The sequence below is a fragment of the Strix uralensis genome, chromosome 3 (genome assembly GCF_047716275.1).
Source record: "Strix uralensis isolate ZFMK-TIS-50842 chromosome 3, bStrUra1, whole genome shotgun sequence".
NCBI classification, from domain to species: Eukaryota; Metazoa; Chordata; class Aves; order Strigiformes; family Strigidae; genus Strix; species Strix uralensis.
In genome coordinates this window covers 56261890-56277040 of record NC_133974.1, presented here as the reverse complement: position 1 = coordinate 56277040, position 15151 = coordinate 56261890, and the positions used below count along the sequence as shown (strand labels likewise).

The following is a 15151-nucleotide window of genomic DNA, read 5'->3' as shown; positions in this document are numbered from 1 at the left end:
TTAGGCCCCTACCTGTCAGTGACTCGCCTCAGGCCTCCTCTTGAAGAGTTAGACAATCTACCTCCTCTCTTCAAAAAAAGGCAGAGAGAAGTCCCCCTGATTCTACCCTGTAGCCACAACTTCTCACACAGCCCGTCGCCCTCAAACTCTCCCTTTTGCTGAAAGGGTCTGAGCTAACAGCCCCAAGGCTACATGAAGGATCGGGATTTTAGTTATTAGTCTGGAGAGATCCAGGAGTGGAGCTGTGGAGCTCTCTTCCACGTCAATGAGCACAGACTCTGGTGTCTCTTTCCCACCAAATGGGGGGGAAACATTTCGTCCCCTCTTAACTCATTTTCCATTTCTACCAAATGGAAACCCGAAAAAGTCAGGTGACATCAAAACACTTGCCAGATGAGAAAAGTAATGAGAATGAATGTCATACAAGAGACAGCACCATTTTAAAATCAATGCAGCCCAACAAAAGACAGTGAAGCAGGCTTCTGGACATGCACGCAACAGTGTCTTTGACAAATGAACACCAGAGAGGGCTAAGTAAACTAATGGCCATCACTATAAATGTTTCAAATTTTGTTTCCATTCCGTCATCAGCTAATACTGGCTTACAGGTTGCAATTAACACTAGGGCTTGGGAGGTAATAATTATGGTCTTGCTACCGGACATAAATTACCTCATTTATCTGTATTAGAGATGCAGCAATCTGTTTCAAGCATAGTGTGCTTTCGTAAATTAACACCTTGAAGCCTGAAATGCCTTGGGAGATGAGCTGGGCAAAAAAGCACCTTCTAGTTCCAAACTTTTAATTTTCAAAACTTCTCCCATTCTGCATTAGGACAAAACCATGACCTTTTGAGGTTCTCCATCCCAAGAGAACCTCACAGTCCATGTGTTCACAACAGCCCTCAGGGATGCATCAAAGAAGAATTAAATCAGGTCTCCTATAACATTACTCCCATCACCAGATTACCATGATGTCTTACTCACTCTCCATCCACAAAAAATCTAGTCTGGACATAAGAAACCCTGCTGAACATGCAGTCCGGAGAAAATCCAACCCTTCTTGCCAAGGTTTTGACTCCTACATTTTCTGACAGGAAAAAAGTTACAGCAAAGAGAAAATTCGCTATCCGGCTCCTAAATTCCTACATGCCACCACAGGTCAGACCTATCCAAAGGTAGAGCATGACCTCCCGCATCGTTATGGAAAAAGGCAGCCTAAGGAAGCAACTGACCACCACACCAAGGGGAAACTGAAATTAAGAGCTGAAATGAGTGCATCGGCTACAAACAGAAGGCTGGCTTAAGAAGTGTCACTATATTTTGCAGTGGTACCTACATGGCGTCATTTCTGGGCAGACCCTTCTGGTCAGATCAAGGGTCATCCACTCCATCTAGGAAATTATTTGGCTAGCACCACGTACTGTGGCACATGCCAAAAAGCAGGTGCGCTCCCTGCAGAAGCACAGCACAGTACTGCCACACAGGTGCTCTCACCAAGCACAGCTAGGCTGTGGGGACACTCCCTCCTCTGACACTTGCTCTTCAGTTCCAGCTGTACTGAGAAGAATCTGATGCATGGGAGTCAAACCCGCTACCTCAATCATTTGGTGTTTCTGAGAAAAATGACGGAGAGTGAATATGCATCGAAGAAATGCTTTCTTAAATCACGAGAGAAACCAAGTCAGAGAAAGCTGAAAGACAGGCTTCAAGACTGGCGTGTTTTCAGTAAAAGTCCCAGAGAGACAGATGACAGACATAAATAAGCAGAGACAGGTAGATTACGTGGTTCACAACATGAATTTCACAACCACCAATACTTACACACTTTACAGTCATAGCAATTTATGAGTCCCCATACAGCTGTTCTTGCAACAGGTGATTTCAGCTGAGTTTGAGCTCAGCTCACAAGCCTTTGAGTCTTCTGTTGTTGGGGAGTTTGGGGGGGCGATTTTTGCAGCTTTTTAAAGTCAAGCTTCTTCAGCAAGTTCTTTTTCCTAAGCTTGCCTGGTAATTAGCCCTAATCAGTATTCAAGTGCTGATCTGTAAACTATCTGCTGACTTAAAGGAAGGGAACACCTCACTAATAGCCCCAGTGTTTCCCTCTGCCTGCAGAAACAACCCCGATAAGGACAGAGACTCCAGCCATCTCCAAAGAGACAGAGCCACAAAGAGCCCTTCTGATCGCTGCTGGCATCTGGCCTTCCCCTCATTAGCACATTAAAGCTGCTCTGTCCATCCCATAAGAGCCACTCTGTCCATTCCTCCAGCTTTCTCTATGGAGCCATTTATAGTGCTGCTCCTTTGAAACCCCCCTAGTTCAAGAGGCAGTAACCCCTTCCCAAAGCCCACGGCACAGCCAGTGTCAAAAATTCCCACTTACAGACAGGCACCCAGTAAGTACCGACCTTCTGAATGTCATAGGTAGACAGAAGACACCCACATATTTTGCCTTGCCAAAGTGCCCCTCCTAGGAAAAGCCTTTTCCCAATCAGTATGTGGGCTGTCGGGTTTAGTTTACAGTGCACTCAACTGTATCAAATCACTCCAAACAATTCCTATTCCAGAATAGGACTGGCAAGGCTTGTATCTCCTAAGGTGCAAATTCTCAGGAGCAAAAGCGAGGCAAAGGGGACAAAGCTTTCTGACACTGACTCTAAAACCTGTTAAGGAAATCATGCTCAGACACTTTTAAACCATACTTAAACTTCTAGAACCTGCTATAGCAGCAACATGGAAGCTTTATGTACTTTAGCTCATCTTTACCCCAAATTCAAAGCATTTTAAGTGTACTATGGCATGCCAGTAAGTGTGCACTCACTGAAATAAGCTGTCTGGAGGGGAAAAGGAAGAGCATGTTTTCCTCCCATTTTACAGGTATTTCCCTTATGCACCCAAATCATTGGGAGCGTAGCTAATTCGCAGAGGTCACTTGCTTTCAAAATGGTGATTACAAGGAAATAATGAGAAAAGGAAACAGTGGACAATTTTTCATCAGCTGATTTCTATGTCCTCTGCCAGGATGTTTTCCTACAGGCAGATACGACCTTCCCACTTCCCCAACCAAAAAGAATAATACCAACAGTAAAGCAACCTAGTTGCTTTATCTACACTCTGAACTAATTTTCTTTGACTTACTTCTGAATGGTATCAATATTTTTACCTAAAAGGAGAGCTACAGCTATCTGAACTGCGCTCAGGCTCATTCTTTTACAGTCACTGTTATTCTGAGTGGACTTTGAGAAGCTATTTGTGCTTTTTAAGAATAAAAATTCCAAAGGAGGCCAATCCTTTTGTTTTGAAGAAAAATAAAAGCAACTGGAGGTTATGAATACCCACACTTTTTTTGGATTCCAAAAATTATATGTTTGATCCTTGACTTGTTTTTCATTAAGGAAAAATGCCATAAATTGTTTGGTTTGGACCAGTCAACTGGAAGATGTTATTGCTTTGGGGCAATGAAATACATTGCCTCAATCTCATTATTATTCAGTTTCAGGTTCTTTTTAGTACATAAACTCCCTCTGTCTGATTTACTATGTGGATATGCATTATTAGAAAAAAAAAATCATTGGGTTATAGCTTTTGATACTTGCAGTGTCATTTAAACAGCTCTCATCTCTAAAGAGTGAGTAGCCTTGACACATGACTGCAAGTTCAAAGTTAGCCAGCTAGTAGGCCAGATTCTTCCTCAACTCCATTACAAGGGATGAATGGGCCCTGTAACATACTAAAAAGGCAACAGTTCTACTCAGACCACCCAAACAGCCAGGTCTTCTGACAAGACAAATCAAAATTGCTTTTCTTCATATAATTTTTTCAATAAATCACTGCCTAGCTTAATGAATTATACTTATTAGCAACAATATTTTTTCTTCCTTTTCCTAAGAAAGGTAGTGATAATTAAGACCATACACTGGCTATATGCACAAGGTTAAAATTTATCTGATAAAGTAAGTGAGCAAAGAAGTGGAGAGAGACTCACACTGCTCCAGAGAAAGCTTTCACAACTTGCTAGTGCAGAGAACATAACTACAAAGCTATTTAAAAGATGGCATGAGACTGAGTGCCTCAATTACTCTTATTCCATTTTCTGATATCAAGTTGAATATGTCTCTAATAGTCTGATATGATTTTTAGGAAATTTCTGAAAAATACGAAATGCCATTTAACAACAGAGAGCAAGAAAAGGCACATGAAGACGTCCTTGAAACAGCAAGATAAGGCACAGCTAGATTTTATAGCAGGTATTCCCTAAGAAAGTACTAAAAGATAGAAGTCGATAAACTCAGAACAATATGTGTGCCATCCAGCTTTCTAAAAAGTCCTCATCAAGGAAGGCAATACAACAGCAGGGCCTTAGATGTTCCTTTGGAGACCTGAGTTTACCGATGCAGCTAGTGTGGTTTTTGTTTCCTGGAATAATCTCATTTACTCAGGTAAAATAACTTTGCCACAGTATCTAAAGATATTAACTCATTTTCCTTGCAGAAACTTCATTTTCCCTCCTTGTCCTGGTGCCTAGGACTACAGAGATAATGTCCATGTATAAGCCCGTACCTCATTTGTTGGCTCTCATTTAGATAATTTGCAAGAATCCCCCAAAGAGATTGTTTGGCAACCTCCTACCCCTGTGCTTAGGCAGTGTTCCTCTAAAGAGGTGATAAACAGCCTTCCCAAGAGGAGATCGACTGTAAATTAGTTCAAAAGGCTTCAGGGGCCACAGGCCATGTTCTGCTCTTGACCCTTCAGGTCACCCAGGGAGTGCAAGGAAGGGAGACAAGCCACCCGTCTGTGCTGGAGTACAGCCAGACAGAGCGAGTTCAGACCCACCAACAGGTATCTCTGAAGTACACAGGTGTCGGGTGGAGGCATGGAGAACCGCAGAACTCCAAACCGCATGATTTTCTCCTTTTTTTCTTGCTTCCCACTACAGGTGGGAGGTAATGCGGAGCAGGTGAGTCACTGCTTATTAAGTGGTCCTCTACAAGCAGACAGAGTTGGTGGAGTCCAATTTTGGCTTCACAGAGGCTGTAGGGAAGCAAGCAAGCAATCAAGCAGCCAACATTACTCTTTCTCTCCCCTGCAATATAGCAGGGCAGGGTCAGCCAGGGACACCTGCTCAGCAAATGTTACAAGGAAGGTACCAGGCAGGGCCCTGCAGCTGGGATTCATGGACCACGAGTGTGAGTCACAGGTCCAGGAACGTATTTGCAGCATGTAATCACCACGACATTTCTCCTTAATGCCATGGCAATTCAAAGTCATCCTTTCCAGACTTCAAAAGGATAACAGGAAGCTTGTTCCTGTTGCAGCAGGTCCCGTTCACCATCACTGGCAGCTCAGAATTTATATCCAAACTATTCCAGTAAATCCCACAATTTCATTAAGCACCTCCAGTCCTCCATGATTCTGACCCTTCAGTTTTGTGTTTTACTTTGTGAAAAAGTTGGCCATAACAGAAAACCAGAGTGCAGTGTTTGCTGTGATCACTGAAATAGATTTTTACAGTCAACCAGCTCTGCTTTCAGTACGTTCTCTCTCAAACACCCTGGGGAGGTTGTTCCAGTGTTTCACTATTATCTTGGGATCTATTGAGTGAACAAGGAGGAGAAGTTGGAAGGTGAAGTTAAAATAAGTTTCCATAGCTTGTAAAGAAATTTTAAGAGGAGCCTTCGAAGGCACTTCAGGAATCACCAAGTGCCTGGGTGACCAAACTACTACATATAAATTGAGAGAGAAATAATGCTCAGTTTCTGCCAGTGTCTAGCCCCACTCTCCTGCTGTCTTGTTTCCTCCCTGACCATACCAGTCTGTCCCCTCCCTGGGGACAGACTTTTTAGTAGGGCCTGTTGCGATAGGACAAGGAGTAATGGTTTTAAGCTAGAAAAGGGTAGATCCAGACTAGATATAAGGCAGAAATTTTTTACAATGAGGGTGGTGAAACATCAGAACAGGTTGCCCAGAGAGGTTGTAGATGCCCCATCCCTAGAAGCATTCAAGGTCAGGTTGGATGGGGCTCTGAGCAACCCGATCTAGTTGAAGATGTCCCTGTTCATTGCGCGGTGGTGGACTAGATGACCTTTAAAGGTCCCTTGTGACCCAAATCATTCTCTGATTCTGTGATTCTACCAGCTACAAGCAAATTTCTGGCAATCCCAGCTTTTGTCAACCTTTTTATTTTGTTTGTCTGCCTGAGGAGCCCTCACTTTGTCTAGCAGAAAACAGAAGCACACATGAGCTCAACTCAGTGACTCGATGGGGAACCTTTCACAAATGGGTCTCAAGCAAATGGTCCACACAAAGCATAGACAGCACAGGGAAACTGTTACCCTTCTCCAGTAGAAAAACATTAATTGAAGAAGCCAATGCTTGGTTTGTTCTGGACTCCTTCTTCAGTGATATGGCATACATATTTCTTCCTTTCCCTTACACATTTGCATGCTAATGTTTCCATAGAAGATGAAAACATAAACATTGTGTCAGGATTCACTTCACTGTATCAACAGAAATACTGCATGAAAGCCATGACGATACATGCGCTGAGTCATAAGTTCCCAAGTAAAGTTGAAGGAAACCTAACTCCAGCAAAATTTCCTTTGATACAGGCTGTGGGATGGGCTAAGGATTCTCTTACACAAAGAAAAGGCTGCCTTAAAACACCACAGTAACAAGCCTCCTCCCTCTCCATAAATCACATAAATTTGCAAAAATTTGACTCTCATTTCATGTTTGAGGAGGAGAAAAGAACATGTTCACGTGAAAGTGACTGGGCTCCTATTTGTTAGGGTGCTTCTCTGGGCAATGGGAGATCTCATTCCTAGATTCAAGTCTGTGAATAAGAAGAGAGATTTGAACTTTGGTCACCACAGCCAGTTTCTACCCTTTCCCCCCTTCAAAAAAATATCTAGATAGTCTTATTTCAATCATGTGTATATATAACTGTAAATATTGATTTGACTCTTTATCTGTGGCTGAGTCATCTATATGCATAAGCATGGTAACTGCTTGAACTATATGAATTAATCCAAAACTTCCCACCCATGAAGACTGTGGTAAATTTGATGGCTTCCCAGATGTTGCTATTACCACCCTTGAGTATCTCTTGCTTCTGTATCTGATCCCCTCACCACATCTTCATACATCTCTCGCTGCCCCAGAGAAAATTTCTTTTCTCTAGTGTCTTATTTCAGGACAGACACATACCTCAGGTTGACCAAGCTGCAGGAGAGCAGGATTTTACAAGCACAGGACACCTAAGATGACACAGACCATTGGCTTGAGGAACTGAGTGAATTTTACTATACTGAGAGTTGCAAATGCAAATGTGCAAGAAAACGTGTAATTGAGTTTGAGCTGAAGCAGCTCTTACTTGTTTCAACTTCTTTTCAATCCTTCTCATGCTCAAATAACGAACGATAAATATTTCCTCCCTTACTGATGCTTTTCAAGCTCCTCCTTGAATGGAAACAGCTAATTAATTGCATGTAACAGCAATGATCTGTGAGCAGTCAAATACCTTCAGGTATTTGTAAGAAAGATAGTAACGATGATAATTTCCTAATGTTTAAAAGCTTGAAAGAGTCAACACCTTCATCTTCAGAACTAGTATATCCAGACAGAAGTGCTGTTTTTCTTAGTAACTCATCCATATTACACGTATCCAAAACTAAAGCGGGGACAATGGGGCTGACACTGGTACGCACCATTCCATTGCTGCTCATAACGGCGCAACTACTCTATTTAGCACGTAAACTCATTAGACAGAAGTGATGGCTTCAGCTGGCTTTTCAGCCAGGAGCTCAGAGACTCTTTCTGGAGAAGTGCAACCAGTTTGGCTCCGGATAGGCTCTGGTTTGTAGTAAAAACCTCAGCCCTTATCAAATGCAGCGCAGAAGAAACAAGTGGCAAAGAGGCGAGCATGAAGGATTTAAGTAGGATGGTTCCAGTGTTTCCTTGTGCGTTCGGGGAAATAATTTACCCCGACTACCCTGCAGTTTTCCTCTGTTGCACTGTTGCACTGACAATTCCGAGCCACACGCACAGCCGACCCGGCCAGCCGGCGCCCCGGCAGCACCCGCTCGGGGAGCCGGAGGATGCTTCGCCCCGACCACGCCAGCTGGGCGGACATCGGGCAAAAATCCCACCCGGGGCCCCCCGGCACCCTGGAGCATTGGGCCCCGCCGGGCTGCTGCTGGCGGGCCCCCGCCGGGACGGGGAGGGCCGCCCCTTCCCCGCCGCCCCCCTCGCCCGGGGCCCGCGCTCCAACTTCCCCGGTGGCGCCTCCGCCACCGGCCGGGCTGCGGCTGCGGGGACGCCGGCTCCCTCCTCCCCGCCGCCCCCCGCGTGTCCGCGACGGGCCAGGGAAGCCGCAGCAGGCGGGAGGCGCGGGGGCCCGGCTGTGGGGGTGTGCCCGCGGGCAGGGCAGGTGCGACCGGCGCCGGTCGCGGTCCCAGCCCCCGGCGGGGAGGGTGCGGGCCGGGGCCGCGCCGCACGCCGCCACCTCGGAGGCGACAACGGGCCGGGGGAGGCTCCGCGACACCGCGCCCTGACCGCGGCTTCCACGGGGAAAGGCGCTGCCAGGAGCCAGCCGCCCCGCCGGAACCTTCGCTGCCCCACCGCTCCACCCCGCCGAGGGGGGCCGGCCCGGGGCTCCCCCGACGGCCGCCCCCGGGACCTGCGCGCCCCAGGGCGGGCGGCGGCGAGGCGGGGAGCCGCGCCGCGCCGCCGGAGCCCTGGTCCATCCCTCGGCCTCACCTGTTCAGCACTTTCCTGATCCTCTGGCGCACGCTGGAGGAGGGCGCGGAGATGCCGCTCCTGCCGCCGCCGCTGCCGCCCTCCGCCGGCAGGTTCTCGATGGTGGCCACGACATGGCTGGGCTGCGGCGGGTGGTGCGGCGGCGGCGGCGGCTGCGGCGGCGGGGGGTGGCGGTGGTGGCGGTGGCGCTCGGGGGAGAGCATCGCGGCGGGGCTGCGCCTCAGCGGAGAGCGGGGCGGAGAGCGGGGCGCATCCCGGCGGGAGGGCGGCGGGCGCTGCTGCCGCCGCCGGCGCTGGCTCCCTCGGCTTCCGGGCAGCACCAGACCCTCGCCCGCTCCTCCCTCACTGGGCTGCCATGCAGCGAGGGGCGGGCTGCCGCCGCCGCCGCCAGCGAGTGCCGCTCACGGTCGACGAAGTGGCAGCAGTTGGGCGACCCTCCTCCTCCTCCTCCTGCCTCCTCCTCCCTCCTCCTCCTCCTCCTCCTCCTCCCCGCGCCCAGCCGGTGCCTCCCCCCGGCGGAGCCGCCGCCGCTGCGCCGCCTCGATCCCCTTTGTTCCCCGCTCGCCACAGCCCCAGCGCACGGCTGCCGCCGCGGGCCGGCCCGGCCCGGCCCGTCACGGCCCGTCACGGCGGCGGCGGCGGCGGAGCCCCCTCGGAGCCGTGTGTGGAGGCGACCGCCCCTGTGCGCCGCGGGGTCGCCGGCCGCGCCCGCCGGAGGCCGCCAGGGGGCGCCAGCGCCGGCGGCAGCGCCCCCGCTCCCCCCTCCCCGCTGCGGGGGTCGGGCGGGGGCCGGGGGGGGGCGTGGGTCCCCTCCCCGGGGGGTGTCCCCTCCCCAGGGTGAGTGTTCCCCCGGGGTGGGGGTCCGTCCCTGCAGGCTGGTGCCACCGTCCCGCCCGCTGAGCTCCACGCTGGGGAGGGGCGAGGGGGGAGCCGGGCCAGCGGGCTGCCCGGCTGAGCGCCTCCTTAGCGCCAAACTTCCCCCCATTAAATACCGGTTTTCTTTTGTGGTGTTTAGTTGTCTTTTTGGGGCGGTGTATTTGCTAGTCAGTTGACTCTTGCCTACAGCCAAGCAACGCGACACCTCCTCCACCGGCCGGTGCGGCGTGAACACCGCGGAACTGCCGTACGTCTGTCCCCTGAACCGTGGCGTGGCCCGTCTCCTCCTCAGTCACTCGGAAAATGTGTAAATAAAAAATGCCTCTAAACAACACCCTTGCTCTTACGCTGCCAGAGAGGCACGTAAGGGTCTGCGGGAGGGATGGCAGTTGCTGTAAAGTTCAGAGCTCCGTACATTTTTCATCGGCGCGGTGCACTTCGAGTTCATGCCTGGGCGAGGCTTGTTACAAACCATAGTGTTAAGTCTCTCTCAAGTATGGGGAATATCTCTGTAAAGAAATGGAATGAACGTGGGTTTAATATTTCTTTATTCTAAAGAGTAATTTCTCTTTAAAAATTTAATTAGGCTCAGAGGACGTAAAACCTATACATACATATAAAGGTGTATATATATATCTTTTAAATCGATCATGTCTCTCTGAAACATATTACATGATAATTTTGCAAAGTTCTGGAAGTGAAATAAATTTCAAATTTCACCTTTTCCATTCTATCGTTCCCCCTACTTATTCTGGCAAAGATTCTTTCCCTATATTCCTGTTTGTGTGAACCTTACCCAAAGCTGTGAAGGTGAGAGGAACATTCATAAAAAGCAGGGAAATGTGGTTATAAAGCTGGAGAGTGTCCCCCAGGGAAATCAGATAGATGTAATACTCGAAATTACTTTTGCTTTTTTTGTTTTTAATGACTAGATTTCAGGTCGGTAATGTCTGTTTATAGGAACTATTCCTTTTGCCAATATTAATTTTTAATATGTCGGTTTACTCCGAGTACCTCAGCAGTCTCAGCCTAACAGGTCTTCAGACAAGATCCAGCAGAGCGTGTTGCTCTACCAGAGGAATGCTTTTGAAGATGAGGCTCGCTCACTCAAAATCCTCTAAAGTTCATTCTCCATTCTGGGCAAAAAGCCAGCTGTTTTCAGCACGAGCTGAACCTCACTTGAGTCGGATTATGCTACTAAGAGATTCTCCTCTCTCCTATTCCCCCCATGGCAACCACATGTTTCCATAAGTGGAAAGGAGATGAGGTTCATTCTCCCTGGCAGCTCTTGGAAGTGGAAGGCACAGAGCCTCCAAAGCCTCCGTGTCTGCAGCCAGGGCGGTACAAGGTTGGCTGCAGGGCTGGCCGCCCGGTGCAACCGTCGCCACCACGTGCCGTCACCGTGTGGGTCCAGCCGTAGCACCCCCAACTCACACGCTCACCTCTGTCCCGTGTACCCCTAGCACCTGTTTGGTAACACCCTTCGTTAAACGCACTGTTTCTCCAAACTGTGGCTGGATGGCAACTGCCAACATTCTGGAAATACTCCCTGTGCTGGTACGATAGCGTTTAGATGTGTTTGCTACTGGGTGCTCAGTGGCCATTTCAGACTAATCCAACAGCTGAGTGGATCAGAACAAGAGTGTTTGTGTAACGTTATTCCTACTGATTAAACCAAATGAATGCATACCTCAAGTCCAGTTTGGGATCTGCCCACAAACAGGGGGGCTGTCGGAAGCTCCTGTCCTCAGGACAGCCCCTTTATTTGGCAGCCCCCTTTTGACCAGTGCAGAGGGAAACTGTAGGTCCATGCAGACAGCCCTGCTGCCATCATGATGAACGGATTTCTTGCACACAGGGGTCTATCATAAATATGATGCCAAACTTTTGCTGTGTCCAATAAAATTGTTTCCAATTACTTTCACTTTGTCTCACTATCATACTGCACATGCAGCGTTATGCCATCTCATGGCTTTGTGCATTTAATGTTGCAGCGTAGCCATGCTGGGTTTTTTTCCATGATTAGACAAAATTACTGGGAGGAACAATATTAGATATATTCTGTTTAGTAATATCAGCAGCTGACTGCATCATACAGTCAGTAGTGACTGATTGAGAACAGTGTTTTTTAATGTTTTAATAATTACTCAAGATGCCGTTCATGTGGCTCAGTATCCCTCGCAGTCTGAGCACTCTTGGCCTGATTTCAAACACAGTGCTAAGCATGTTCAGCTCCCATTGTAGCCGTTTCCCTGCATGCTGACATTCAGCTATGGCACATCTGGCATCTTCATTAATGTAACACTCAACTGGATTAATTTTACCAAAAGATAAGAATAGAATTTGTATAATTGTGAAAATGTATTTTTTGTTAAGCATTTCATCCCCCTGATTAACAGCTGAAGATGCTAGAGGTTAGTCCGATGACACCTTTTTGTGGTTTATGCTGAAGAAGTGTTTTGCCTTCTAGCACTAAGTCTGGTTCTAAGTCTAGTTTTCCAAAATTGTCACATGAATTTAAACACAGGTTCTCAAAGGTGCTGAACTGAGTCAGTCTTTTTGATCACCAACATCCTCCATAAATAAAATCAAAACACCTCTCCATGGCCACCTGATTTCACAGGGGACCAAGTCCTTTTTTACTTCTGAGTTTCTGTCGATAAACAAAGCTGTTGCAACAACAGCCACACCAACTGGCTAACGCACTGCCCAGGGGCCTAGCCTCAACCTAAATCCTAGTGCCTGAAGCACAACCCTTAAGCTAAGTGGGGAAGTCATCTCCTGGGGGTCTGACCTTGTAGCTGTGCTCCAACCCCACTCGAGACCTGACAGGACTTGCAGCAGGACCAGAGGCTAACCAGTGGCTAGAGGGACAACATGGCACCAGTAAAACTTATAAGCAGGGTAGTAGTGTCAACAAATGAGAAATTTTTATAAAGATGGGCACATCCATCTCCAAGTAGGTTGAACACTCTCCCTGGATGTGGGGACTTGGACTCTCACTCCAGTTTAGCCAAATTTTAGAGAGTTAAAACTTAGTCTTTCCTGTTCCAGCTGAGCCTCTTGGAATTGCTGAAACTGCTCTTCTGCAGTACTGCAGTACTTCGGCATCCCTTGGTTCCCAGCTCCAATAAAAGAAACCCAAATTCCAGTGGTTGCAGCTCTGGCCTAATATCTAACGTAACTTGTACTCCCAAGGCTGTTTGACTTTTCCTGGGGATTCAGGCAGGCAGTCAGCCTCTTCCACCACATTTCTTCAGGGGTGAGAAAACTGAGGTACTGAAGCAACTCTGGCCAAGACTGGACACAGCCCGTCATTTCTCAAGCAAGCACCAGAGCTACCAAGAGGAAGAGTCATGATCTCTTTTTCATTTGTCTGATTGACTATACTTGCTGTTTGATTTATACCAAAATTATACTTTAATTTATTAATGTTTAAATTTTAATATTTGATATAACAATTTGTTTATATTAAACCTTTTTCATTTTATATAAACATTGCTTGATTATTACTAATAAATCAAATATTACATTTGTATTTGGTTTTATACCCAGAATGAAATAGTTGCAGCTGGAGGAAATGAGAAGACCTTTTGTTAGCACACTCTGCTGCAACACCACATGGGTCAACATTAGCTTAGAGCTGAGATTCATCCCACTTGTTCCTGCATGGCATTCTGGAGAGGAGGTATTCATACATCTGGTGAGTTTGGGTTGAGTGCCATCCTGAAACTGTAGTGCTTCTGTCTAGCTTATGTAAAACTAGCCCAGGTATCTTCAGACATGATGCTGCATAGGGCAGTGGTGACAGCCTTTGTTACGGTGCTTTTGGGGGACAAGGAGCAGCCACAGAGGCAAGGCATTGGTTTGCACAAAAGCCCTTTACTCAAAATCCTTCCGAGCATCTTCTCAGGAAAGTTTTTATTATGAGAGCCCAACTACTCCACCCACCTCCCAACACCTGAGAAAGACTCAGAGAAGGGACAGGTTTCCAACACGTGAGACTGACTATGAGAAAAAGAAGCAAGGGTAGAGCACAGTGGCACAACCTTCATGTTATTCCTCAGCCTCCTTGCACAGTGTCCCATTTGAGCACCATGGTTGCCATCCACCAGGTTGTTACAAATAATGACAAGTCAACTTCTTAGGAGATGAGAAGCCAGCAGTTCTGAATCTGAGCGTAGCATGTTTATTCATACACACTAGTGGATGAACAGTTATGGAAAGGCAGCATAGCTGTGGGGAATCTCACCACAAAGCCCACATACAGTTAGTTCCTAGACAGCAACTCTATCTAACAAAGCAAGAGGAGGAGAGCATGGAAGCACACAGACAGAGCTGCTTCTCCTGCTGGCACCTCACTCCTTTGTGGCATAAGCAAGGCGAGACACCCCACCTGTGTCACACACAGGGTGAGGAAGGTTGTGGGTAACAATGCCTATTTTTCACATCCACCATAACAATATTTTCTATTTCTCATTAGTTGCGGGAGGGAATATACCAACTGGCTGTAATAATTTTCGCTCTTGTAGGGGAATATTTACACACACACACAGAGACAGGGAGAATTACATTGCAATACCATTGGAGCCTGAGACCAAGCAGCTGAGTCCATATAAAAAAGATAGATTATACAATACAGAAAAGGTAAAATTAAATAGAATTTATTTGTTTCCATCACCTTGGGTAAGCAACAAAGGCACAATAAAAAGTACAATAAATAATCAGTGAATGCCTTAGCTTATGATAGTACAAGGTTCACAAGCAGTTCAGAAATGGAACATCTGGGATAGCTCCGTATCTCTGGAGGAGGATGGGGAGAGCTCCGGTCTCACATATGATTGCCTCTTCTTCAAGATTTCACTTGCTTCACTGCTGCAGCTATCATTTCAGCAGAGTTTATAGTAGCCATTCAGTCACTGGTAGCTTTTAGACAGTTGCAGACATTTGCCTATGTGGCCTTTTCCTGATTTGCATAAAAATAAGTGAATCCAGCAGAAGTTAATTAAGAAGTGTATTAACTTTCCTGCTTTGCTTGTAGCATAGGTCACTCACAGACTCAAAACCTCAGAAAGCTGAATCTCAAAAGAAAGCAACAACAGCTCATCAGCTCAGAAAGCTTCAGGGAGGCAGACTGTTATTTCCCTCGTTGATACTCAGTACTGAAAAAGCAAGCGGGAAGAAGTCCCTAATCTGCTAGCAAAAGAGAAATGAACTTATAATAGTCGCGTGATGCTATTTTTGCTCAGCCCAATAGCATTTTCAATCTACTTGATCTTTTCAATAAACCACATTACAATTACTTTTATTTGTTTTATTGCATGCTTCCTCTCCTTCCTCATTACTTAATTGAATGTCAGTCTACAGTGCACCCTGATTTTAGTGTCTCTACTTGTCCAGAAATAACAAGTTTTTTAATCTTGTTCTTCTATGAAACAACAATAACCCTTTTCAACCTGTTACTGTTCAGCAATCAGAAAACATGATACACAGGTGTGAAAAGTCAAACCAATTCCTTTT

General features: G+C 47.1%; 1 protein-coding gene across 1 annotated transcript in view; it reads right to left on the bottom strand.

Moving 5' to 3' along the window:
• SLC35F1 (solute carrier family 35 member F1) overlaps positions 1-9188 on the bottom strand; it is a 256678-nt gene extending 247490 nt beyond the window's left edge. Inside the window, exon 1 of the mRNA XM_074862361.1 lies at positions 8756-9188. Within this exon, the coding sequence (XP_074718462.1) occupies positions 8756-8958 (203 nt within the window). The 5' untranslated portion in view covers positions 8959-9188. The remainder of the gene's footprint in view (positions 1-8755) is intronic.
• Positions 9189-15151: the final 5963 nt, after the last annotated feature.